This window comes from Drosophila sechellia, chromosome X (assembly GCF_004382195.2).
Source record: "Drosophila sechellia strain sech25 chromosome X, ASM438219v1, whole genome shotgun sequence".
Classification (NCBI taxonomy): Eukaryota; Metazoa; Arthropoda; class Insecta; order Diptera; family Drosophilidae; genus Drosophila; species Drosophila sechellia.
The window spans coordinates 17,967,346-17,994,899 of NC_045954.1; the positions used below are offsets into that span (position 1 = coordinate 17,967,346).

At 44.2% G+C, this 27,554-nt stretch overlaps 3 protein-coding genes across 3 annotated transcripts; 1 reads left to right on the forward strand and 2 right to left on the reverse strand.

The window, feature by feature from the left end:
• Nucleotides 1-5,135: 5,135 nt before the first annotated feature.
• LOC6614782 lies at nt 5,136-5,633 on the reverse strand. The gene has a single exon (XM_002039166.2). The coding sequence runs from the start codon at nt 5,553-5,555 to the stop codon at nt 5,169-5,171; it is 387 nt and encodes a 128-aa protein (XP_002039202.2). The 5' UTR covers nt 5,556-5,633; the 3' UTR covers nt 5,136-5,168.
• Nucleotides 5,634-7,980: 2,347 nt separating this feature from the next.
• On the reverse strand, nt 7,981-13,438 carry LOC6614783. The gene is made up of 9 exons (XM_002039167.2): nt 13,271-13,438; nt 11,462-11,837; nt 9,296-11,396; nt 9,115-9,227; nt 8,883-9,051; nt 8,732-8,822; nt 8,559-8,666; nt 8,357-8,489; nt 7,981-8,294 (listed from the first exon to the last, which is right to left on the reverse strand). The coding sequence occupies exons 2-9, from the start codon at nt 11,801-11,803 to the stop codon at nt 8,271-8,273; spliced, it is 3,081 nt and encodes a 1,026-aa protein (XP_002039203.1). The 5' UTR covers nt 11,804-11,837; nt 13,271-13,438; the 3' UTR covers nt 7,981-8,270.
• Nucleotides 13,439-16,705: 3,267 nt separating this feature from the next.
• LOC6614784 lies at nt 16,706-27,106 on the forward strand. Its single transcript, XM_032726298.1, has 5 exons — nt 16,706-17,306; nt 25,651-25,780; nt 25,847-26,187; nt 26,266-26,431; nt 26,494-27,106. Exons 1-5 carry the CDS (start codon nt 17,181-17,183, stop codon nt 26,598-26,600), a joined length of 870 nt encoding a protein of 289 aa, XP_032582189.1. The 5' UTR covers nt 16,706-17,180; the 3' UTR covers nt 26,601-27,106.
• Nucleotides 27,107-27,554: the final 448 nt, after the last annotated feature.

The window sequence follows — 27,554 nt, forward strand, 5'->3', positions numbered from 1 at the left end:
CTCGCACGGTGGAAACAATTCGCTGAGCTCAGCGGCAAAAAAAACGTTCGATATTCCGATGACAAAAATCGATAAAGTCATTCACGTAACAATCGAATTTCGGTTAATACTAGGGTCCATTGACTGACTTCGTTTTGATTGAGCTCGTCATCGGTCTGGTTTTATAGTTACTGATTGAATTGCAAATGGTGATTGATCACTTAGCGCTGGCATTGTGTGCCTTTCGCACCGACAACCATAGTACCCATCATCAGCATCCGTTGGAATCCCAGAGTCGCAGTTTTCGACCTCGGGGCAATTTCAAAAATGCAACTCGCGACCGCTGGAGCAGAGACAGCGCAGAAAGAGACGACCAAGGCGGCGGGGGGCGAAAGAGACGGCTGCAAGGACTGCGTATGTGTAATACACACATCAGGCAAATAAATTAGAAGGCAACTCCTTCGGCAGAAGCGTCAGCCAGGCCGCGCCCCCCGTTCGCACTCGGATCCTACAAAATGGAGCCGTAACCCAAAGCCATCCCGAAACCCTGGTGAGTGGGGATGCAGAGTGGCGAGTAATGCAGACAATCCGTCATGCAGGTGTGAATGATTCATTAATTTCTCGCCTTCATACGAATTTTCATTTCAGTTAACATGCAAGCGGAACCGAAACGAGACTCAAAGAGTTACGCACACTGCGAGAAAAAGAAGTGTTACCAATGCCGGAAATTGTTACTATGTTTTATTTAGTTCATCGTTTCATTATTACTTTTGTTACAGCTCAATATCATGATCACAAGATTTGTTCTTCAATATAAGAAAAAACTGTTGCTGTAACTTCCTTATACTAATACTATTAGTTAAGCATAGTTCCTTAGTTCGTTAGACATAGTTAGTTAGAATTTTCCTCAATGTGTCTGCGGATCGGTAAAGAGGGTAAAACGGGAGAATAACTCTGAAGATGGAGATGGGGCTGGACTTTAACGGCGACGTATGCCTGGCAGCTTTCTTGAAGATCCGCTCGACTCCAGCCGCATCCACATCCACATAGCCCACTGCTGATCCTCCGAGCTTAACGTCTTCATTACGCACGGCCACGGCCCACGTTTCCTGCCACCATCCTCTCGACTTGGAGTCGGGAAAAAAACGAAGAAGAAACTGAAACAGAGACCCAGAACCAGAATCAGAATCAGAACCAGAGGACTCTCCACTCTGTCTCCGCTGCCAATTTCGTTTTGCATTTTCAATTTCGTGGCATTTCCTTTCGGGATCTGGAGATCTTGAGATCTTGCGATCTGGGGATCTGGGGATCTTGGGATCGAACCTAAGCCGAAAGCTTTAGCCAGCGGGTGGCTGGCGGTCCCAGCTGGTGGGTATTGTCTGCGGATCGGCTAGCGTTAATTAGCTGATGAGCCCGCAGATCAAATGCCAATTAACCAATCGAGGTGAACAAAGGGCATCCTAATTGAATTAGGGCCAACCAAGTCAAGCGGTTGGAATATCGGGGTTGTGCAAACAAATTGGGCCATAAATTGTATGCAAGATGGAATCACACACTTTACTAGTACATCTCTAAGCTGAAATTTAGAATTATTTGCTAAAATTACATTTTAAAATTACTTTTATTCAGCGCACAATCATTTTTAGTTGGGTTTGGAACTCAATTGCTCAATCAACTGAGCTAGTTCGTTGGGTTAATTGCAAGCCTTTTTGAAATATAAACTTTATTCTATTTACAATTATTGCACCGCTTAAACATTATATTATTCCAAATTGGCATCCCTACAAAGGGATGACTTCAATAAATTGGTCAAACTTTTGTTCGAAAGCGATATGCATGCGTGAGTTTTTCACACGAATTGCAATTCGTTGCGGATCGTAAAAAGCTCTGAATGATCTTTGCCTGCTGTTTGCCGTTTGGATGGATCTTAATATAACAACAATTCATATTTTTTATTACACCTACTTTGGGGCCCACGAAGGCGACGGCGATCGGCGGAGCGAGCGGCTCCGAAATGAAGGCGTTAACCAAGTTTAATACATTTATTTGGGCCACAAAGCCAACGCTGGCCGGGATTGGGACGGGGTCTCCAACTGAAACGGAGACTTCCACCCCGAGCTGGGCACCTCCAAGGAAGCTGGGAACCTGGGGGCGCAGGCGCAGCAGACGCTGCCATATCTGTCCAAAGTAATAATTATGTTTCACGTTGTTATCCTAATTTACGTGCCCCAGAACAAGAGAACTAACCAGAGTCCCAGTATGCGGTGCACTGAAAGAAATGGGAACTGGCTAATCAACATATTTTTTTTATAAAACTAGACATCATTGAAATTTCATATTTTCCTATGGGTATTCAGGTAAATGCCATGTTAGTATTTGAAAAATATTTCTTAAAAGACTCATTTTATTTCTGGATTATCCTAAAGATATCTTGTATTTGAAATGTGGAAGTAATTTATTAAAAAGCCCAATTTAAAGAGTTAAATATTTAGAGATTCTGTGACCAGAATGAATGTTTCATTCTGTTATAGGGTTACCACCCTGCACCATAAACTTTCTTCCTCGCATTTCCGCTTTTCGAGTAACAGGTATCTGGTAGTCTCGACACTCGACTTAAACGTTACCCCTTGATTTGAGGGGCATAGAATATAGGCAGGACTATTTCTTGCAGTGTCTGAACCTGAACCGCCGTCACAAGCGATGCCCGCGGCTCAAACTGAAGCCAGGCTCCAACCTCGGCCAAAACTGAGGCTCATCATCATCGTGGTCGTCCAGCCGTCGTCTTTGGATGCTCGGTCGGCGCATTTCACTGGAAAAATATTAAACACAAAGCGAGATACTGAAAATTGATTTCTCACCTTCGTGCACGTTATGGAGGCTCCGCTGTCCTCCATCCTCCGTCGGCCGTCCTTGCGGCTTATAATTAATTAATACGTAGCTGCACATGTACAAATACAGGTATAAATATCCGGATTTGGATATAGCACTTCGTGATTTGCACGCCCGCCGCGTTTCGTTCGGCTTTGCTTTCGGTTTGACGGGCTCCAAAAACATTTCAATAATCATAATCTCGAAAGTAAGGAAGGGTAGCCCTGCAAGGGGGGGGGGGGTGTCATGGTATCTATGGAGTGCCCAGCTTGGTTACCCGCCAGACAGCCTGTCGCAGTGGCACCTCCTCCCTTGCCCCTTTCCCATTCCTATTTCCTCTGCAGCCAGACTGCTCTCTTCCACTCGTAAATTAACATTTATCTGGGAATTTATTGCATCATCGGGAAAAGTTTTCAATTCGCTGGAGAAGCAGCCGAGAAATGAGAGGTGCGATAGGATAGGTGTGAGTATAGTCTGCTAGTTATCCCCATACGCATACCTATACCCAAACCCATTCCCATACCCATTTCCATGCCCATTTCCAAGCACCTGTTGGTCAATGGGAAATTTATTTGTCATTCCTTTTGCAGCATTTGTCGCGGCTTTTAATTTCCTTTCAAAACGCAGCTTAGTTTTCCATTTCGAAATCTTCATCTAATTTTTGAGAAGTTCGTTTGGTTTTTTCGTTGGTTTTGTAAACTACGATATGGTATTCTATAAATGTATAAATAAATATCTATAAATAGTAACAGTATTATAATGTTTATATTAAATTAAATAAAATGAAAGGCACAGTTAGTTGTTTGAATTTAGAAACCATCAAAGATAAGTATTAATTAATAGTATAAAATATTGAAGCAATTTTTGGTAATTGTAGGGCATCTAAAATTCGTCTCTATACCCTACTTTTAGGTCGCCTCTTTTGTTGGTAATATTTTCTTTTGTAACTTCGGCTCAGTTCGTTAGCCTCCTGTCCGAAAACTGATTTTTTTTTTTTGGCCAACTTGGTGCATCGTGACATTTTAAAACGAGCATGGCATATAAAAATTTGTATGATATGATTTTTATAGACTTCAAATCGATTTTTTATGATCATCGCTGCCGCTTTTTATGCGCTCACCACGGTTTTATGTGACAGCAGTGCAGCGGGGGGTTTTGGCCATTGTGGGGGTTACGGCCTTAAAGTTAACACCAACGGGCGGGAAACCCGAAACTCCAAGCTAGGAAATCCGAATGGCTGGCTGCATCTTTATGTAATTATGTAATTAGGTGCTAAGGCAGACAATTTGATGGAGCCAACAAGCACACACAAAATATTGACAATGATAATGATGTTTGGAGCACCGTTAGGCGTAACTCCTTATCGAGGCACTCAGATCGCACGACATATGGACCATATGCCGCATACAAGCTATAAGTTATATGGTAAGTTATAAGGTGGTACACATACATATATGCGATCGATTCAATATCCGGTCGTGGCCACCTGTTGTGCCCCTTTTTCTATGTGCGCCGCATTTTTAATTTAATTTTTTGCACTCTCCCTCATATGCAAGCTTAAATTATTTCGTACGCTCCTCAACTTCGAACCTCATGATCATCCTCCTGCTGCTCCTGCTCCTCCTGCTCCTGCTCCTCATGCTCCTGGCCATCGCTGGTGATTAATAAAGCCAACATCCAGACCGGATCGGCAATGTTGCCTTTCGCAACAGCTGGCTGCAACAGCCTGGCCAATTCCAATTGCCAATCGCGTTCGTGAGAAGAGCGACCGGGCCCAAAAGCACAGAAACAGTGCCGAAAAACTGCAGTTGACTTTCTTTTTTTATGGCCTAATAATTATTATTATAATTATAATCATTCGATCAGTCGTTAATGGACGAGCGTTTACACGATTTCCTTGATTTTTTTGAGATTTATTGAATTTTCGTATGAACGATTGTATGCATATCCTTACTATTTCTCTTTGAATTTAAAGGAACAACTTTAATACTAACTAACTAACCTAGTAAATCAGAGTACTGCTATGAGTTTTCCATCTTTAAAGGGGTATCCTACTATTATAAGTAATTACCATATTCATAGACCAGAGTTCTTAAAATAATAATAATAATTTCCTTTGAATTTCTATCTCAGATAGCAAGAAATATCTTTAGTCCCAATTGAATCCATTAGAATTATTAAGTAAGCATGCAACAAGCAATTTTGTAATTTCTAATTTGATTTATTTTGTAACTTATCCTTATGCGAACTGTACACTTATGATAGGTACTAACTTATGGCTAATTATGTACAAGAGTCACCGGATGCAAAACACTTCACTCTCACTGCTTGATCACCGCATTGGCAGTCGCGTCCTGGGGGAAGTGGAATATCCTCAGGCGGTGGTACGAGCAGGCCACCCGACATCCACGGGTGCAGAACTCCCGATCCGCGCACATGGAGGTGGCCAGACTGCGCTGGACAACATCGAGGACGCGGCAGTAGTCGTGGCACATGTAGCACTCTGGACGGGATCGGCAGAGCAGTGGTGGCGTAATCGCTGGCAAGGATTGGCGGTAGCAGAGCTCTCGGCACTGGGCGACCCTCTGTGGTCGTCGTTGTAGTCCTCCGGCCGATGTGGATATGGATGTGGATGCGCCCAGCGCATTGCCAGCGAGAAAGATGCTCACACACAGGATGGTCATCATGATTTTTGCTTCCCCAGTCATGGTTCCTTTGAACTTGAGGTCCTTACTTTTAGTTTTACTTCCGTAGTGTCGAAGAGATGTGTGGTGTGGATCGCTTTAGATTTATCGGGCTTCTGATTGTCCCGGTCAACTAGTATGGCCTTATATACCACCGCCGTCGTCTCCAACCCGTTTCATTCATAAAACGTTTGGAAAATCCCTACTAACTACCTGGTCACCATATATTACCCGCCGACCGCACGGTTCTGATCCTCTGGATCGGAACTGAGGATCCAGGTAATTGACAACACGTGTGCGCAACGCAACGCCGTTGCAGTTTCATGAATGACCGGCTCTGCGGGAAATCCCATGGACTTTCCCGCCATTCATAAGGTTGCCTGCAGGATGAGCCAAAGTCCCGGATTCCTGCTGGCGCCATTCGGTGACAGTTTTTATTGTTGCGTAATACGTTTCTAACTGAAGCACCAGAAGCACTCACTACCTGGCTCGAAAACGAAGTTCGACAGACGCAAGTTAATTGGGAAAGTTTCAGGTAAAACCGCACCGCGAGTCCTATTGATAAAAAGAATATACAACACACGGTATTTCAGCTCTTGAAATATGAATTGTTATATGGACACTCTTTGGTCATTCAAAAATATCATTAACTTTCCTTTTTAAATGTTATAGACTAATGTACAAAACGCATGCATTTGATATACTTGTAATGAATAATGCTTATATATATAATATTTGTTCTAAATGAACAACATAATTATAAGTACTCATGAAATAATCTAATCAAACAGGCATTTCGTTTTTCAAAATCGTGTGTACTAGCGCCACCTATGTATGTTGCTTGTGTTTGCAATCGAACATATAGAGCCATCTACTTTACGATGTGTAAGTCTCTTTGCAAATGAACAATAAGTAGACTAAGTGCGTGTAAGATGTAGAATGCATGTAACTTAAGAAATGCTGCGTCTGTTGTAGGAGTGGTTTGCGATGCTATAAAAGGGGTATGCGCCTAAACATTCACCTATATATATATATTTATATATATTACGCATATGAATATACTTACCGTGATCTTAAACATTTCATTCCCATCTTTTTGAAACACTGGCAACCTTAAAGAATGCATTTACCAGATTGGGCAGCCCCAAAAATGTGGTTCAAAAAGTTAAGCAATTATTTTACACAGCAACCGAATTTTTGCCCAAAAGTCAAACGACAAGTGCTACAAGTTCTTTGTTTAATTTTTATTATTAAAAATGTTCTTTATATTGCCTTTGTTGTTTTGCTCATTTACTGTGACCGTTCGTACTCCTCCCCTCCACACCGCTCTCCTATCATCGGCATTGCTTTGTATTTCTATCGTCATTCGTTCGTTTATTTAATTTCCATAGACAAATATTGTTTGTTTAATGTTCAAAGAGGAGCAGAGCCCACGACGGACTCGAATTTGGCTTGGCTTGGCTTGGATTGGACTTGAGATTGGTTGGATTGGATTGGAGCGGGTTCTCTTACATCGTTTACGTAATCGCAGTTACGACAAAACAGCAAAAAAAAACACTAAATAAATACGAAATTACAAACTAAAAACAAACCATACGCAATAGTGTAGAAAAGAGTCGAGCTTATAACATAAATAACAAAGACGAAAACAAAAATTAGTTAACAATTCAAATAAACCTAAATACAATACAGTACAATTGTTGGCTTTCCATTCATCTGTGTGTGTGTATGTGTGAGTTCGCCATCCTTTCCATCTGGCGATCGATCCTTTGAGTACATGACGTGGATTAAACTAAGTACAATGCGTTAATGGTTATCTCATATTTCGCTCGCTTTCAAGGACCTTTGGGCACGGGCGTTGCGACGATTGAGCAGTTTCGAAATGTGCATAACAGAACCTCAACTATATGCGGGCTAGGCTATATCAAATCTATCAAATATCAAATATCAAACTGCACATCGTCTTCCAATTAACATTCGACGACTTATTTAAATCACAGCTAAAAGGCAAGCATAAAAGTAATTAATTGATTACACAAAACATCAACATCAACGACCTTGTCTCGTTATCTTTCTCTGTTACTGTCACTGTCACTGTTACTGTTACTGTCACTGTTACTGCTACTGTTTCTGTCTCTGTCTCCTTCTCGGTCTGATTCGTGCCCAAAGTGGGGAGTTGAGGGGGTTGAGGTTTTGGTTGTGGGTGGGACTTGGATTACTGGCTCTCAAACTTGCTTATGTACAACTCTGTTATTCGTTTACTTGACTACGCATAATTAATTTATATAATCGTCATATTCTGTTCTGTTCTTTTGTTTTCCATCGTTCCTTTCATTAAATAGTTAATATTTATAGTATAGCACCGAGTACAAAAAAATGATCAATAAACAGAGTTTGAATTTTGTTTCCTTGATTTTTCTGGTTTTTCGTTTTTTGTTGTTTTTGTTTCTTTTTTTTTTTTGTTTTTGTTTTAGCAAAACTAACAATTTCCTCGCTTTGCTTACGCATGTAACTTTTGTTTTTTTGTTTGGTGTTTTCTTCTTCTTTTTGTTTTGTTCTTCGCTGTTCTTGTTATACAGAACGTTTAACGGTTGTTTGTTTGTTGCTTGCTTTGTTGTTACTGTTTGTCGTTAAATGTTTCGTTAAATTCTACTACTTATTTAAGGTAATAATTTCTGTTGCTTTCGTTTACGTTTTGTTGTCACAAGCGAATCGCCTCCGTTCGATATCCCCCCTCCCTTACATCGTTCCATCGCCAGATATCTATAGGATATAGATAAGGTGTTATATACAGGTTATATACATAAGATAGAGCTGCAGCTCACCTGCGAATGCGAACTGTCGCTCTCCACCTGCTCGGAATAGCAGTGCTTATAGTTAAGATAGTCTAGAAGTCTTCTCGGTAATGGCAATGTCTGTATTAGATCCTTTCGTATAACCGCCTTTAGTATAACAAATCTGAAATGATGATGAGATAGTTAGATGATAGATAGATATTATAGAAAGGTATAGTTAATGGAAACCCACCTGCACATGTGCTGCAAGCTTTGTACATGCTTAAACCTAGATACTGGATTGGTTAATTGCACTCGCATTGGTCCGTGCTCAGGCCGCCGATGCAGAAAGAATAGATATCTGGGGGAGATTTCGGATTGGGTTACAGTCATAAAGTGGATGCAGTACTTTCGGGCTAAGCTAACCTGCCGCTCCGCGAATGCTCGACGGCCTTCTCAATGAACTCGGTGATGGTCTGCGACTTGAACTTGGCATACGAGCCAAAGGAAAAGGTTCCTGTTTACAATGAAACAACAATGTACACACATGTCGTCGATGTATATGATGTATACGCACCCTGATCTTGCTCGATGCGCACATGTCGCACACAGTTGTTCAGCTTGAAGCTCAGGGAGAAAATGTAGTGGTCGTCGGAGCTGTCGCGCACGATGAAGGAGCCGTCCGGTTCGCTGGATAGCACCTTCTCGGCCGCCTCGCTGGACAAGGGACCCCAGTACCAGCCATACTGCGAAACAAGATCATTGAACGATTAGCGCTTTTCGGGGCGGGCAGTGCGACTCAAACCTACGTCTTTGACTTTCTCAATGCTGGAGGTGAACTGCAGTGCCCGGGGCTCCTGGATTACGTTCGCCTTGACCTCCTCCGGTTCCGACTTGACGGCTTCAATGGCATAGGCTGCGGCTGCGGGATGGCAAAGGTATGACAATTATAGACTTACACGACCGCCAGTTCTGCAGGCGTCCACTCACCCTTCTTTGGTAGTGGTGGCAGGGCACGAGACTGGAACTTCTTGCGCAGATCGGCATTCGGTTCGTCCGACTCAGCCGTAATCAACGCCCCGTTCAGTTCGCTGGCCAACTGGGTTTGGCCCGCTGACCCCGGAGCGCTGGTTATCACGGCAGCTGGCGGGATCAGGGGCGCTGTTGCCGCTGCATTCGCATTGGCACTGGCAAAGGTGCCGGTCTGGTTGCCGCCCGAGCCTCGGCAACGACTGTGATTGCTCCGACGGAAGCGGAAGATGCTGCAGAAACGCTGCTTCAGGTTCAGCGTGAACTGTGACTTCTTCTCCGAGTGCAGGACGTGCTTGTTATTCGGTGGCTGGTGCTGGTTGTGGTGCTCCGTCGGTGGCTTCTCCAGCTGCTGGTGCGATGGCTGATGGTTGTTGTTGTTGTTATTGTTGTTGTTGAGCTTATCGTTGTCCAGGTTGTGCTTGTTCTGCTTGCTCAGATACTTGCCACCGCCACCGCCAGCGCTGCCTCCGCCAACGCCGCCATCACTGCTGGCGCCACCAGCACCATTGCCCGCTCCTGGCGGGCCACCACCTCCTCGGGTGGTGCCCACACTGCTACGCGTTCTCGCCGTGGTGGTGGTGGTATTGGTCGACACACTCCATATGGTCTCGTTGCTCGACTTGACCATCGGCTTGGGCGTGGGCTTGCCCGCATCCGAGTAGAGGGTGTGGTAGAACTGCTTCACCTCGTCCAGTGTCATGTGCAGTGGCTCCGATTCGCTGACCTGGCCCATGCCGACACCGACGGGCGTGCGGTACTTGCCGTGCTTGCTCTTCTCGCCATCGCCGTCGCTGGTCTCCGTTCCGGCGCCCGTGCCTGATCCGGCGTAGCGCTGCTTGCGCTTGTTGCGTTTGTTTCGCCTGCTCGCCTTGTGGTAAGTGGGCGCTGCGGGCTTCTGCTGCTGCTGCTCCTCCACCAACTGCTGTTGCTGCTGCTGCTCGATCATGTCCACGGGGAAGGCGTAGATGTCCGAGTCGATGGGCACGTTGTAGAAATCGGAGATCTCGCGCGTGAAGAGCGCATCGTGCGACATGGCCTGGGTGATGAAGATCGAGTCGTCCGGCTTGTTGGCCGACGAGACGTTCAGTGAGTTGTGCGAGCTGCTCAGGCGGCTGTTCAGCGAGTTTCTCGAGTTGGGCCGCTGGCCATGGCTGTAGCCGTAGCCCGGCTGGTGGTGGTGATGGTGATGATGGCTTCCATGCCCATGGCCATGGCTGTGGTGGTAGTGACAATGGCTGGTGTGGCCCAGCGGACTGTAGAGCGAGGCCTGGCGTCGCTGCAGACTGCTGTTATCCACCGGCTGCCGCCTGGCCCCGTAGTACAGGTCGTAGTCGTGGATCTCCGACAGACCGGCGCTGTTGAACCTCTGTTGGGCAGCCGCCGCCTTGGCACTGGCTATGTTGTCCTGCTCCGTGGGTATAGCCTTGAAGTAACGAGTGTGGTCCTGGTAGTACGGACATAGCGTCTGCTTGATCTTAACTATGGACACGGGTGGCGGCGGCGATGGCAGCGGGGAGCAGCTGCTGGCGTCCGATTGCTCCTCCTCGAGCAGATCCACGCTGTTGCCCAGCGAACTGCTCACAATGTTGTTGGGCTCGTCGTAAATGTTGTCCGTGTGGCTGTTCAGTATGGAATCGCTTGAGTACAGATGCTTGTTGATCGCATACGACTCTTTGAGACTCATCTGGCCCAGGGCCTGGCCATCTAGGGCGTCCAGCTTGCACTCGGTCTTGGCCAGCAAGAGGACCAACTCCTGGCTGGGCGGATGCGGTTCCTCGGGCAGAACGGCCGTGGCCAGGCCGCTCACCATCGTGGTGGCATCGTCCTTCAGGTGCTCGAACGACGATTGCGAGGAGGTCCAGCGACGCAGACTGTTCACTATGTTTTTGGAGATGGAGCGCACCAGCGTGGTCTGTGGCGAGTCCTGGAACTCGGGCGGCGGATCAATGGGCGCCAGCGGTCCCTTCTTCAGCGTATTAAAGTTCTCGGCACTCATGCCGCCCTCGGAGCAATTGTCCAGTGAATCGAACTGCGAGACCTCGCCATCGCTCTCCACCATCTGCAAGGGATTCAATGGGATTAGGGGTATTCTCGGGTGGATTCGTGCGACCCAGTGCGGCTCACCTCAATCTCGAATTTGCACATGCCCAGACGGTAGGAGTCGCCACTGGATATGGAGCTGTTGGTGGTCAATGGAACTCCACTATCATCGCTCAGCGAGGCCGCCGCATTCAGCTCAATGCTGTTGGCGCTGACCAGTTCGTGATGCGGCGGTGGCATGATGCTGAAGCTGTCGCTGCTGCAGATGCTCGACACGCAGACGCCTCCGCTGCCGCTTCCTCCTCCACCGGCCACGCCTCCGCCCGCGGCCACGCCTCCGCCCGCGCCAACGCCACCGCCCACATTGCCATTCGAATTGGAGCTGCAGTTGGAGTTGCTGTCCTTAAGCTTAATGGACGATTCCATTTTCGGGGCAAGAGACTCAGGTGAGAGGCAACAGCTGAATAACGAGATGAAAAGCGGTTTCGTGTTATTAACAACTACTTCCAAGGATGCTGGGAAAGATACGTAGCTTAAAAAATACTTGAATGCAAGTCATAATAAAAGGTTAAAGGCTGATGTCTTGTCATTTAAATGTTGACCGACAGATGTGATATGCATTACAAATTAAGGAATTCAGATTGAAAGATACCTGAGATGAACAACAAATTACAATTAAATGGGATCTTAGCTGGATTTCTAAAGATTACAGTTTAAAAATAAATTGTTATTCATGGGTTTTTAGACCTAATATAATTAAAATACGTTTATTTGGCATCCTGCATACCATTTTTTTTAATTCCCAGTATCTGCACATTATTTGTATGATTAAATATCGCTGAATGTGCGGAAAATCCAACTTATCAGCAATATTTGTGGCACATTTGAGTGTATAATTCCCACTTAAATCGACCGATTATAAGGCTGCCTTATAGACGTTATATAGGACTTATGAAAATAGTATTAGCTGCTGTTTTTAGGGTTCGATTTTGATTAATTGGATGACACACATCCCAACCTATGACCTTTGGGTGCGGCGGCTGCAGCTTGCAACGAATGCAATTGAAGGTCAATGACAGTTGCGTGCGCCGTTTTTCGTCCTGTCGTCCCGGCCGCCCGCCCCCTCGCCGAGCCTACCCCACCGCCGCCCCCTTTTCACCTACGCTCGTGCTTGTGCGCAGAAATTGAAGCCAAAAAAGCAGACGAGATTTTTTTCCCCCCTTTTTGGGCGTAGAGATTTAGTTTGCGGATTTCGCCAGCGGATTTCCCAAAGAGATTTTTTGCAGCAGGAAAAAACGAGAGATTCAGCGCGGAAGCAGAAGATGAAGATCCAGAAATGGATCTCTGCCAATTGGAATCTGAAGTGCGTAAAAAGTACCGCTGTAGTACACACACACACATGGGCAAAAGAGTAGCCGGAAAAGTCAGCCGCCCCCCGAAAACCGCCCAACGCCCACCGCCCACCGACATCGTGCGTCGTCGTTTTCGTAGTACGACGTTTGCTAGTATTTTTTAAGCCATTTTATATAGGAGCCGCTAGCGGGTGGGAAGGAGAGAGGGCGAACGGCAGTGCAGTGCAGCGATAACAAGAATTCTTATTAGAATTTTGTCACTCTGCGTATATACACAACTCGCACACACACAGCACAACAGCAGGACCAACACCAACACACTTAGCGAGAGAGCCACGACACCTACGCACACACTCACGTACACACTCGCACACACGGGTTTAATTTAACACCTTTGCTTAATTTAATTATTGCTCTCCTGGCTCTCGCGTACACACACACACACCAGCGCAGGCCAGACTCGCACACACACAGAGGCACATGCACATACACGACCGTTTGCATTCATTACAAATACAATTCCAGTTGCAATCGCACTTGCCTTTCGCTGCCCCTTTCGTCGGCTGCTTTCCTCCGATTAGATTCGCGACACCCACACGGATCCGATCCAGATTCCAATTGCGATTCCGATCTGCTTCCTATTGGCTGCTCTGCGCCAATTTGTTGTTGACGGGATTGATTGCACGCATTGCAATTGCTGCACGGCCGCTGCTTTCAATTTCGATGTTCAATTTCAGCATTTCAGTTTGGCTAGCGATGGCACTGCACCGATGTAAGTGCGATACTATCGATTGGCGGCACGGCACTAGATTACGACATGCATCGCGGCTTAATCGTTAACATCGGTGCTGCCAGACTTTTGGAGAATATTTGAAATGTTTAATCAATATATGCAATACAAACCGTTACAGTACAATCAAAATGCAAAAATAGTATTTCTGTGTTCGAAACTTCGCTAAAAGAAGGCAGGAGATTTGATTTTTTTTTTAAATTCCGGGCAGGAATTTTGGTACTGAAAACCAATAAAGTTAATATATTATCTAAAAACTCATTTTACTTCTCAACTTCAAATGGTTGCAATGCAAACATTGAAAAAATGATTATGTATTAATAAACGCAAATAACGTATTATTTCATAAACGTATTATTTTTTAAAATGCTGCATCTGGGGACATTAAAATTGACAAGAATGTTGGACGGTTTCACACAGTAATGCTCGAAACCAAATGAAATCACGTGAAATTTGAAAACGCTTAACAGGTAATAGATATATCCAAAACATGTAGAAATTTATTAGGCTCCAATAAATAAGAAATAATTTTTTAGCAAAGTAGCTTACAGAAATAAATAGCTTTAGTTTGATAGCCATAGTTGACTACCACCGAAAAAGAAATCTTCAAGCTAAATCATGTATAGCTTTTGATACCCGATGGCCCCTTGCCATTTGGGGGTCGAATTCGCCCCATCCCCCACCATCAATTGCCAGGGATGCGCTGGGAACCGTTGCCGTTTTCGGCTTCTGACCGTCGCGGTCACCACCTGTTGCCTTTTGCCTGTTGCCAGTTACCTGGTGACTGTTGACTTTGGCTCTTACTTTCACTGCGGCGAACACGTTTCGCTGGGCTTTGTGATATTTCTGCTTGGCCACAATGCAAGAGTTATTAAAATGACAGACAGACGACCGAACTGGGCTGTCTTGCCAATGCCGTCTTACAATAATCGCATAAATTAGCCATTCTGTGTGCAGTGGCGGAAGTGTAGGGCCTTTTCACCAACGACGCCGCTCTCACTTTCGTTGCGGCCCGTCAAATATTTAATAATTTGTGCTAAACTGTTAATTAAGTGCCGGACGGCATGCATAACGCACAATGCTGGTTACCACCACCTCGGGTAACTGAAACAAAAAAAATTGAAAACTAAAAACAACTGAACACTGAAAAAAGTGACAACAAGTCGGGACAGCACAACAACCACTACAACAAACTGCGACGTTGTGGAATTCCAGCGGAATGCGAAAAGAAAACGAATTATACGAGCAGAGAGAGAGGGGTGATGGGGCGCAGAAAGAGACAGGCAGACTGACAGTCAGACACTCGAGGGGCCAGAAACTTTTGGCCAGCAATTGAGAACTGAACTCAACTGGCCAACATGCCAATGCGATCCGATTACAAACATTGCTTTATAAGTGCACGGCTATTCTTGTTGTTATTTAGGTAATTCTGGTATTTCCACACTCACACATACGACACTTACAATGCCCGTCAAGTTAGTAGTTTCCAATTTCCTTCAAAAGCGTAGGTTCTTAAATTTTGGAAATATCATGGTCTAGACCTTATATATTTTATGTTTATCACTTTAAAGATAAAAAATAGTACAAGAATAATTGCATAGAGTATCCACTTTATACCTTTAAAAGTAAATCAACAGTACCTCTTTATGGTATTAAATTCTTTAAATTTTCTATAAGCATATTTCCAATTTCGTAAACGCTGCTATCTCTCTGCCCGCCACTGTGCTTGTGCTGCTGCAGTCGAGAGCGCGCCCAAAAATGCAATTGAGAAAAACCCACGCCATAAACAGAAACCCAAAATAGACAAAGGCATTAAAGCCGATGAAAATCAACAACAACAGCAAGTAGACGCAGCGAGATGCCAATGCCGCACAAACACAAACACCTATCTTTATATGGATATGTCTGTACACGAGATGTATGTGTGTACGTACATATTTTTACCTGCACAGTCGCAGCATCTTTGGGTCAATTGCACACTGCGAGAAATCGGCTGCGCCCTGATTAGCAGCGGGCGGTGGAAAAGGCCGGACTAATCGCACTCATGTGGGCGGAATTTCAGATTAAGCATCTGAATATATAGATTCTCGCCCCAGAAGTTAATGGCTCTCTTTTAGCTGGAAGTATTGTTCTTACAAGTCGATTTCGGCAAATCACTGCCCGTTTTCAAAGAACCGTTTAGATATAGGTAAATTCCTGCATGTTTATTCAGGCTCAAAATCAATAGTGTTAAAATGGGTGCGTAGGTAATGATATTGACGTTTCACATTATGATATTCACGTTCCGCCGAAACTACTATTATGATCCTTTAGAGTAATGGGTATTTGTTTTTAGGAGCCTGATCTCAATATGTTGCTAATAAAATATGTGGCTCAGTTTTGACAGAGTTGCGATCTGGCGTGGCATAACTGCGATACGGTCGAGATATGGGAGCACCAGCACTCCCCTTCGAACGCCCCCTTCGAGTTCCAGCCCACCGCCTACGCCCATGTGCCTCGCGTCCTACCTTCCTGCCCACTGGGACTGGGACACCGAAACCACTGGGACTCCACTGCACAGGCAGCACCACATACCAAATACCAAACAAACATACGAAAAGATCAACAGGCTGCTGCTTTGTTGTTGTTTGCCTTGCGTATACCCTAACAAAAGGTTACTAGATCTTATGTATTTAACGTGGTTTCTGCAAATCTCAACTTGGCATATGTGTTTACAGGATATCATGATTTGCCTTGTCAATCATCGCGTTTGGTTAGGATTTTCCAGTGTTGGGTTTCGTATATGCGTTAACATAAAGTCACATTAACACAATTCTTGCGTTATCGAATATAAAAATCTGAAACTTGGTACATGAGCTTATAAAAGATCATATCAAGTTTGCCTCAAATTGGCAGAGATATAAGCAATCTGTGAGGGTATTCCATGGTTGGGTTGCCGTAACAGTCTCTCCTTTCTTGTTTTTTTCTTTATCCAGCAGGTAGAAGAGTCACCGTCTCCTTGTCTCCTGCTCCTAACTCTCCTCCCCCCGCAGTCCGGTTGCATTGCAAAGCGCTCAAATGAAACGCCGACTGAGACGCCGACTGCGACTTGAGACTATGGGTATGTGGGTATGTGGGTATGGTATATGGGTATTTGGTATTACCTGAAGTCTGGCTCAGTCGCCGACGATTTTCAGTCCGCTGGCGAACGTTGTTGCGATCACAACGTCTTGGCTATCAGTTCTCCGTCTCTTTGCTGCCCAGATTCAGATTCTCCGTTCTCAATTCTCCAGCTCAGATTCTTCGCCGGCGCGCGTGTGTGTGTGTGGGGTGTTGTGAGCGTGTGCAGTGGAGCCCGTGTCAGTGTGTTAGTGCTGGCCCGTTGCTAAAATTATTATTTTTTTTAACGAACGTTGGCTTTTTTTTTACTGTGCCTTCCAAACTGGTTGCTGCTCTTTTAACTGTGTATTTGTGCAGCAGCAGTAGCAGTTCCAGAAGAAGAAGCGGCAGAATCTAGCTGCGGAAGAAGAAGACGTCGAAGACGCTAGAGATCACGAAACGAAAGAAAAATAATAGCAACTGTAGTTGTTGTTTTCTTTTCGGGGATTTTCGTTGGATAAATCCCGTATCATAGCCCCGAAATAGCTGAGATTTGAAAACAGATCCGGAATAAAACACCAGCATGCCCTGCTCGGCCGTAACCCTATCTATAGCGACGATCTGCGCGATCATCGCCACCGCCCTGCTGGCGATCGCCTTCTCCACGGATAATTGGCTGCACTACGATGTCTGGCGCAACCAGATACAGGTGAGTCTTCAATCTGCAGTCTACAGTGTCTTTAGTCTTCAGTGCCATCGAGGTGGGGGCTACGAATCAAATTAAACCAAGGCCCATCCGCTTGGAATACATAATCAGCTAAGGCCAGAGCCAGCGCCAGCGTCACCGAAATTTACGGTGCATCTGCGACTGCGTGGCAGAAGCCACAGCCAGAGCCAGAGTTACAACCAAAGCCGAAGACTTTGCCGCTAAAGACGGAGCTTTAGCTCCGCTTACGAACTCCGCACATTGGGCCCAGAGATGTGGCTAAAGTAGGTCCAGGCGGGGATTAGGCAATAGCTTAAGAAATCTGAAAAGATCGGGTTCAAAATCGTGCCACACAACGATATAATGGTACTTTGTTGGCTCTGGGATGGAAATATTTAAAATGGGGAGGGACTTAGTCTTCTGGAAAGTATAACAGAGTATAATATATAAATAATATAGTGATAGATATTTTTATTATATTTGGTAGATAAGTGGCTTCATTTCACAAAAGCCATTTACGACATAAGGATTAAAGTTTTCATACTTAATAAATAATAGCATCGAAAGGAATATCTGTGTGAATTTAAAAAGAATTAAGAGAGTTCTACTTTTTCTGGAGAAGAATATGGATTGTATTTAACCAGTAATAGTAGGAATTACATTTAGTTCTACAAACATCTTTGCATATCTTTTAAAATCCGTGTTCCCTCTTCCGAGAATCTTATCTATAGCGATGCTTAGATAAACAAGATAATTAAGATGCACTTGCTGACATTTGTGCACTGCAAACAGGTGTGCGCGGCCCACTGTGCGAGGAGGAGGAGGAGGGCGAAAAAAGAAGCAGGAGGAGGAGTAGGTGAAAAGGGAGGAGAGGAGCGGAGAGGCAACCACGAAGGCAACAGCAACAAACGGAGGTAACAGTAACAGTCGCTCGTTTTGTGCTTGGCCAAGAGAAAAAGAAAAAGGGCAAGGCGAAGCAGAAGAAAGGTCGAAAGCAAACACACGAACAACTGGCATTGGAAGGAGGTGGGTAGGGAAGAAGGGAGGGAGTGGTGCGGTGTGGATCGAGAGGGGCTGTGGAGGGGCAACGGCCGTTAACGTTCAAACTTTCTACGCGAGCGCTTAGCCAAGCGAAAAAACGAAGAAGAGCCCAGGCAGAAGAGGCCGCAGAAAAAGAAGAAAGGGGCGGTGAAGTGGAAGTACACAATTTTACAGTTTGCATTGCTAATACAGTCAAACTGCGGATTACAACACTTCCCATTCTTCCAAGTAATCAAAATTTCAATTTTAAGTTGCTTACTTCATTATTTATGAAATAAATAATGAAATCTCAGTTATAATCCGCTACTTAAAGGGCCAAAAGCCATCGCAGCAAATGTGTGTTTTAATTTCTTTCAAATAAGCAGCAGTTTGTCTTAATGAAGTGCCACTGTAGAAAATCCAACTCCGCCTTGTAGGTGCAACCGAGAGAATTTTAGATACGAGAGCTCTATAGAAATAGGTGTAAAATCGAGGCGGTGTGCGTGCGCATACCAATCATACCAAAACAAGTTAGCTAAACAAAAAAAAAAGGAAAAATAGCAATAAAAAACAAAGCTGAAGAAGAGGAAGAAAAGCACTCAAAGTGTGCTGAAAATATTTGCACATTTTTTGACTTTGTCGCCTAATCCGAAAGTTTTAATGGAATCGAGGGAACAATAATTGCGGTGAGATTCGTTCGAATCTCGCCCAGCATCGAAGTCTTCAGAGCCTGGGCACTTATAAAGCCATTAGAAGCCTTGACCTCCCCCATTTTGGGTCATCGCTCCCTTCTCCCCATCCAAGATTCTTGTTCCTCCTCCTCCACCTCCATATCTCCGTTCCCCTTCGATTTCCGCCCCTGTAAGAGCCTTTGAGGCACCGCTCAGGTGCAGCAGGTAACTCGAGATGGGCTACCTGGCCACAGAAAACCCTAGGGTCCTATGAAGTGCATACCCGGGAGAGTGCAGAACTAAATACCCCAGCGATTATGAGCGCTACTCAAAGAATGGGAATCCAGGGGAGTCAGTCGAGGGAATCATGATGATGGTGTCAGAATATCATCACTTTCAACCTCTCTTTTACAGTTGTTTTCTTCGAAAGAAGTCAAATGGAAACTATTATGGTGGAAAAGGAAGCACTGTGTTGTTTCTTTCCTTATATCTATAATTGCTTGTCTTTTCTGATATATGCACATCAGATTGCATACTGTTTATAGTACTTTTTTCTCTTCTGTGTAGGGATTAGGTCCTCTTAGTCTGCAGGCTGCCCTTTTCCTTGAATTTTCCAGATCTTCGCCCTGACCATCTACTTCTAGCCCTCACCACAGATCCTGCTCCTCCTTGGCTGGGTCCATCGTGTTCGAAGTTCTGTGCTCTGGTAGTGGCTGGCATGCCAGAGCCATGTCGCTTTTTGGTTTTGGTTTAGGCCACAGCATTTGCCTTTGGCTTGGGGGCTTTGGATCGTATCCACGCCTATATCGCACAGCAGCCCCTCGCCCTCCGCAGACCCACCCCACGAACTGGTTTTCGAGTTGAGTTTTCACTCGTTTCACGTTTTCGAGACAAGCACGACGACTTAAAATTGGTATGCGGCTAGTTGGCCGGTTTGGTTTGCCACTTCGCTTTTTGGCCCTAACTCGCAGGTGGTGCTTCTCTCTCGCTCTCTCTGTTTCTCTCTCTCCCACTCTTCTTGGTCAGCAGGGGGGGGTGATGGTGGTGTTTTGGATGGGTGGGGGGCTGGTATCCCCGGGCACCCAAGCCCAAATTGATGGAGCTGCGTTTTGGTCGTGTCTTTAACTCGAATCGGGGTTCGTTGTTCGATCGGTGAAAAGAGAAAACCCTTCTCCCCACGCTACGAAAAATGAATTATAAACTGTGATGATCGTAGACATATGGTCAAAGTATGCTGTGTTTTCTAGATAACTACTCAGTTAACTAGTTTTCTCCTAAGATATTCCATAATAATCCAAAGGATTGGGAATTTCTGGCGCATTGGAACCCCTTTTCTTTTCGAGACTTCAAAACCTAACCCATATTTATTTACAAATATTTTTCAATATTTTTTGCCGTGTCTTCGATTTCATTTTGCAGCAGTCTCACTTTGGGCAATGCAATGCGATGACAAAAAAAAAAAACCAAAAACATATATCTGTACGAGTATGTCCAATGGAAAAAGCGGTTGAAACACAAAAACCAAAACCAAAACCAAATAAAATATCAAATGAAAAGCTGGCGTTGCTCTTTTATTTAGTTGGCCCGGCTCTTTCCAGGTGGCCGTTTTCCCTGCCATTTGGCGATGAATGAATTTCGTGCTGGGTCTTTACGCCTAGTAAGCTTTTTGTCGGCAGAAAGACGAAGCGAAACAAACACATGTTAATTCGCGATGTGAAATTAATTATTTTCAGCTGGGGTTGCGCATACGCCGTGTGTGACAGAAGATTTCTTTTCTTCTTCTTCATTCGGCCACCTTTCCTCGCGTTTTTTACGGCATTTCAACTGAAGTGGAACCCATTTTTTTTTTACTGCACCGCCGATGGCTATTGACGCCATCATTGAGTGCTTAATTTATTATTTTATTGCTGACATCATGTGAAATTCCAGCTTGATTAATCAGCACTTCCCGCGATTGACTTGAATTAGCATCGAATTAATTGCACATGGCTCGAAGCCAGTAGAATTTGTTTTGATTTTAGCCTGGGAGAATTTGGGAGAAGAATCGGAGATTATCGGCAAGTGGTCGCTGTTTCCGGTTCCAAATGGCTTTCTAGCTAGTCAATGAGATGGAAAGGGAGTTGCCACAAGCTCTTTAAAGAGCAACAAAGTCAAAAATATTATAATTCCATTCATAAACAATGATTACACGTGTAAATATTTAGCACCTGTGAAATAGTTTTTTTTTTCAGAGATAAATCTTGAATAATATCGATATATTTTTGCAAGATTCACAAAGGAACAACAGCAGAAATATAGTATTTATGTTAATATATTTATATCATAAATAATACCCCTTTTCACCATAAAAATCATGAAATACCCTTAAGATCGCCATTTTCCAGCGAATAATCCGGTTCCGGCAATTGAAAATTAAGGTTATGCGATAGACGAAACTCAATTTCATCGCAATTATCCGCATGCGAGATTCTTTGATCTCGAAGATCGCAGCATCCGAGGTTTCTCATTATGGCGACCGCTTGAGCGTGCGATTGAAAACGCTTTCGCTTCCCGCAGAAGTGCAAAAAATTTAAAAAAATAAAAAAAAAAATATATAAACAAATTGCTGGAAGTAAATAAAAGACGACGGGCAGAGCAAACCAAATTTCAAGCGATTATCGGGGGTGCGTGTGTGTGTCACTTGAATCAATAAACAAATCATTTGATTTTAATCAGGTTTCAGGTTTCTGCTGCTCCCCACTATTATTACCATTTTCATTATCGCCTCTTTATTTTCAACAATTGTGGCGACTTCCGCGTCGCAGATTCTTCCACGAAAAATGGTACAAAATGTAATTGCGATCTTTGTATCTAACAATCCGTCCATCTGAAGATCCGAGTATCTGTGTGGGCCACGGAGTGTCAAGAATGCGATGTCGAATTGAAATACCACAGCGATCTTTTCTCAATGTCGTGCTCCCACGACCTTTTTTCGTTTTTTTTCAGTTTTTTTTCTGGTTGTTTTCTTTTTTTATCCGTTTTTGACAAATCGAGAAACCAGAAATAGAGAAACCAGTTGTTCGATGGCTTAAATTGATGTTGTCTGTGCATCGGAATTGTTGCAAACTGTTTTTTGTTTTGTATTGTCTTTTGTGCAGTGTGTTATAAATTATTCATTAATGGCTGCACTGCAACAAAATGGGGGCACAAGCCATAAAAGGTGCTTAAATGCAGGCAATCAAAAGGTGTTATTTTGAAAAAAAGTTGTCTGGATAGAAAAACAATATGTTTTCTGAAAAGTAGTATTTAGTTTGAAATATAATAAAACTCAAACATCTGATATATGTATCATATAACTTAGTCGATCGAATAAAACTAAAAGGTAGCATTTAGTCGGCAGACGATGTGTTTACTGATTGTACTCTTGAAATATATTTGAGATATTCACTTTGTTCATATTAAAGCGTAATTGTTGTTAGCCAGAAATATGTAGAATACTCGCTAATGACTAATCCCATTGGTATTTTTTCGCCCGAGTGGGAGGTGTTCCAATCCCATTCGCCGGAAAATGCCGCCGGTGGGCAGAATTTGTGCGTCCTTGACTTCAGTGCATTTCACGATAGGTTGTTTTTCACGTTTTGGAGTTGGGGAAACTTGGAGCACAGCTGCTGTCCATCCTGTCCCTGCTCCCAAGAACCGATCCAGTTTGCCGCTCTCGGCGGGCTTTAATTCATCTGGTTACAGCCGCACAAATGCCGTCCGATTGGCTAATCACCAACATCCGTCGTTGCCACAAAGTGGGGTTTGTGGAGCAAAGGGGGAGGGGGTTGGGGGTCTGCTCTGCACTCTTGGCAGTAGGTTGTAGGCCCCAAACTAGTTTCGCATGTGCTGCGGCCCGGGTGTCATAAAAATATTTGTGCCTTGCCAACTTACCAACTTGCCAACTTACCAGCTTACTAAGTGTCCAACTGAGCCACTGAGCTCTGGAAACTGAGGCAACCACCAAGCCACCAAACCACCGAACCACTAAGCCACTGAACCACCAAGCAGCCGATTGCCAAGTGGTTGCAGTTCCGCAGTTCCACCAATCGAATGGAATTCCTCTGCACACAGGGAACTTGAATTTGAATCATTTGAATATCATTACGATCACTTTAAATATTATTACAATTTACAAACTACGAATATATCCATGGACTTTTATAGCAGCACAAAACGCCAACATATCTTAAAATGTAATCCCTGTTTTTACCAGTCACCCGTTTTAAGCGATTAATCGCGGTTTAGTGTCCCATTCATGCGATTATCTTATCAGCAACAAATGAAATCTTTTTGACACAGTCTTTCGCAAGACTTTCTTTCCGATTCGATTGAAGAAAGTTGTGCCGCAGATGAAATCGCATTGATTGGGGTTCCCAGAACAACGTGCATTGTATATATTATATTTTATCATATATTTTATCATATTTTCTCCGATGCACTGGGCGTGCCAATCCGATCAGCGATCAACCTTGAAGCACTTTTCGCATTACATCTGTATCTGTATCTGCATCTATATAGTATGCCGTATTAATCCAGCTAACCAACCGATAATTCGAATCGCTCTCGTTTTCCACCTGCATCTCCACCCTCTTTCCGATTTCTTCGGATTTCTGGGCATTTCTGTCTCCCCAACGTTTTGTTTTTTTTTTCTGTTCACAGCCCAATGCGTTTCTAATCCAACTCAGGGGCCTCTGATTCCCCAATGAATGCTGCACAATTCAGTTTGTTGGATCTCTCATACGAATTACCACTTCGAGGGGCCCTTAATTGCCCAAGACTTTCATAAGAAAGTTACAAAATTAATCCGCTGAAGAGGCGCCAATAACGAGGTAGCCCTGCGAGCCAAGCGAAAACATTTCCCAATAGAAGGCAATGGTAGTGGTAATGGGGATAGTTGGATAGATGGATAGTTGGAAAGGGAAATGGAAATGGAAGGTGGAACGCCCTAACCAGTTCACGCTGCCCTGACCATCGTCGTCTCCAGACGAAAGTTACGCAACGAAAATCATTTTCCAGCCAGCCGGCAATTTACATAAGCGCCCAGTTCGATGCATATATGTACATATTTGAGTATAGATAGCAAAAAAAAAAAAAAAACTGAAAACTCTTTTCGATATGAACTGGGCGGCGAACGCCCCACCTCTTAAATATCTACTTTTTTCATTTTTTTTTTATTATTTTTTTTTTTTTGGTATTTCCCATTGTTGTTTAAGTACCGGACATACCGTACAGTAAAACACGTTTTTCGACTCCATTTCTTTTGCCCCTCATGAAAATGCATGGCTGCAATGGAGAAAAACTCGTCTCGCCTCTTCTTTGTATGCGATTTCCCTCGCCACTTGGAAAAAAAGGTGGAAAAGCCAACGATCATCCGCGTCAACCGAAATCGTAGAATTTCTGGCAAAGTGCCAAAACGTGAAGAACGTGATATCACTCGGAATAGTTGGATTTCACTCGGATTTCAGCGCAGAGAAATTTCTGGTGATTAGGGATCGAAATACTAGACAGCACTACGAGGAGTTCCATGGTTCCACACACTCAATGGGCAGTAGCGGGTTTCAAGTGACTGAATGGTGATTTAATCAAATGCGTCATATTTTAATTCATCTATGATCACACTTCGGATGGGAGATTAAACTAAAGGTGACTTATGATGAATTTGAGTAAAAGTGATGTTCTCATTCATATTGACTGATTTGGTATAATTCCCACATCAATTATGATGGATAGTTATATGCTTATAAGCATTGAATGCTCACTAGACTCTCTTTCACATGGATCAAAGATCATATCTGGGTTATATCATGATAGATCTTAATTACCAGATTAGCACACCTCAACGCAAACCCATTAAGTCCAAGGCCGCTACATTAACTGAGTTACCAAACGATCTCCGCTGAGAGACACGACCCCTGGTGACAATGATCAGCTGGAGATCTCTAGGGTCGCCGGCACAGCCTTACAGCCCAGAAACGCACTGTACTATGTATGCATCATGAACCTTGGGTCGTAAACCCAAGAGAATTGCTCAATCCAGCAGCAAATGCCAAAAAAAACAATATCAAAAACAATGGAAAACCGCGGAACGTGTTCAAAATGCCACACGATCTGATACTAGGGCCATATAACATACAACATTTGAGCATATGCCATATAGCACCTATAGCACCATAAGGTATATAGCATATAGCATATACAAACCCACACTGTACGAACATCCGCATATCGTTAAGATGACCGGATGATGATGATCGACAGCGGTTCAATGCTGTCTGTCTGTATTTCTCGCTGGGATTGCGATTGTTAATGGAGTCCGGGGCGAGGTAGTTGGACACATTATCAAGATACGCCCTCGAGGGGGCGGAAACGGGTTTATTAATGAGTATGTATTGAAAATGTTGTGTGTGGTGTGTGTGGGGGGGGGGGTTTGTGTGTACATTTCGATTGAATAACAATTGGCGACGTGAGCTTGAATTGCGGCGCTAATTCCCTAAGAAGGTTAATCCGCGGGCTATAAATAAATGTGTGGATATCAAGACAAGTATGGGTAGGGCCAGAGCTAAGAGCTAAGATAGGAAAGTTCCAAACACTTGTAACCATAACTTAGCTAATATGGACTATCCTTTCGATTTCAGTCCTTTGCCGCCAAGCACTCGGATGCGGAGTCGCTGTTGCACAACATGAACGTGAAGTACTATTACTACACGAGGACACGGGGCTTGTTCCGGATCTGCTATCCCAAGGAGCGGCCGCCAGCTTCAGCGGGTGAGTAATACTGCATGGCACATCAAATGGGAGTTATTTAATCCCTTTCCCCTTCCCGTTGCGCAGTGCCCACCTATCTGTCACCGATCGAGACGCACTGCTCGAACATCGACTACTTCCCGCAGGCGGAGGACGAGAAGATCGCCAACGAGGACGCCACTTCGCGTCTCCATTTGGCCCGCTCCTGCATCGCCCTGTTCATCATCAGCTTCGTGACCATCTTCTGTGCGTTCTGGACCGGATTATCCGGCTGCTGGAAGCGGTCGTCGGGCGCCATCACAGCCACCTCGATACTGCTGCTAGTCACCTGTCTTCTGGCCGCCGGCGCCATGGGACTATGGCACACCGTCGAGTTCTTTGAGAAGGAGAAGGTCGTGGGCGAGGATTACTTCCAGCAGTGGAACACGGTATGTACACCAGCTAGCTGCATTGGCCACGTATGGATTAACGTGGATTAACTAATGATAAATATCTTGATTTATTAGGTCCTGCGCGACAACACGAAGATCGCCTACGACTGGTCGTACATCGTGGCCTGGGCAGGAATCGGAACCTGTCTCCTGGCGTCCATCCTGCTCTCCGGCGCGGCCGTTTGCCTGCGCAACGAGCGGGAGAAGGAGGAGCAGCTGAACCTGCAGTACCTGATGCCAGGTATGTCCAACCTGCTGACCCTCTAATATAACTGGTGACTAATTTTCGGTTTCCATTTCCAGTTTACTCGCAGAAGCAGCCACCCTATCCCCCCTATGCCAACTACGCCCAGCAGATCTACCCAGGACCCTACTATCATGGCTCGCAGTACGGACCGTACAACTACTAGGGGCACTCCCGAAGGGGCCAGCTTCAGCCAGCTGCTATCGAGATATAGAGACATAGAGATCACAAATCATGACCAGGAGGGAACCTGGTAGCCCTCCCCAGTAATCAAAACAGAGCGAGCGCCAACGAAATCTTAAAATGCATACATTCTGACAATGAAAATATTACTTAAAGCATCATTTTTTTTTCGACAAGAATCTAGTTTGTAGTCTATATAGAGCTATATAGTATATATATATATATATATATATATATATATGCTTGTATGTATAACTGATCGTGGGACTTGAGTCAAAGTTGCGTCCAAGTTTTTGGTGCGCGAATTGTTGCGCGTTATTTTGCAAATATCTAAGAGAGACGAATGGATGGATGGTTTTATATGTTGACCACGGCGAGATGGCGATTAAAAGTCGGGACAATAAAGAGTTAATTTATTGTAGCACGTAACGTACATGTAGCGTATCTAAAATAATAATAAAGAAATATGTGTATGTATCTAAGCTAAAAGTTTCATTGTACAATGTATATGAATGTAATAATGCGCGACAAGCTTCAATTGTCTTCCAAGTATAGTGCATATTGTATGTAGAGCTGTACGTTTAATGAATAAAAGTTTCTTACGTTAATTTGACAGTTTTTATCTGCTTTTGGCGGGAATTTGCGGTATTCAAGTGTTGTTAAGAAGCTTATCAAGCCGTGTGAGAGAAATTACATAATTTATGGACTTTAATACAACTGAACAGATATATAGTTTTCATTTGACTCTGCAATTCGTTCTCGTTGCGTTTATTTCCGAAATATTTTGAAATTGTTTTTTCTGATAGTTACATATTCGTTGGTCCACATATTATGCCAATGTGGTATTATGTGATGTGGTAGAAATATGCTTATTGTTTAATATTTTCCATGAGCTTCATTAGATTTATTTCTTCATTTTAAAATCGATTTCGAATTT

Bases quoted from the DNA above. Each gene is read 5' to 3' on its own strand.
- LOC6614782 (XM_002039166.2), bottom strand. From the start codon at position 5,555: ATGACTGGGGAAGCAAAAATCATGATGACCATCCTGTGTGTGAGCATC.
- LOC6614783 (XM_002039167.2), bottom strand. From the start codon at position 11,803: ATGGAATCGTCCATTAAGCTTAAGGACAGCAACTCCAACTGCAGCTCC. The intron at 9,228-9,295 runs GTGAGTGGACGC...GCCATCCCGCAG, and splicing joins GCCACCACTACCAAAGAAGG to CCGCAGCCTATGCCATTGAA. The intron at 9,052-9,114 runs GTAGGTTTGAGT...CTTGTTTCGCAG, and splicing joins GCATTGAGAAAGTCAAAGAC to TATGGCTGGTACTGGGGTCC.
- LOC6614784 (XM_032726298.1), top strand. From the start codon at position 17,181: ATGCCCTGCTCGGCCGTAACCCTATCTATAGCGACGATCTGCGCGATC. The intron at 25,781-25,846 runs GTGAGTAATACT...CCCGTTGCGCAG, and splicing joins GCGGCCGCCAGCTTCAGCGG to TGCCCACCTATCTGTCACCG. The intron at 26,432-26,493 runs GTATGTCCAACC...TTCCATTTCCAG, and splicing joins CCTGCAGTACCTGATGCCAG to TTTACTCGCAGAAGCAGCCA.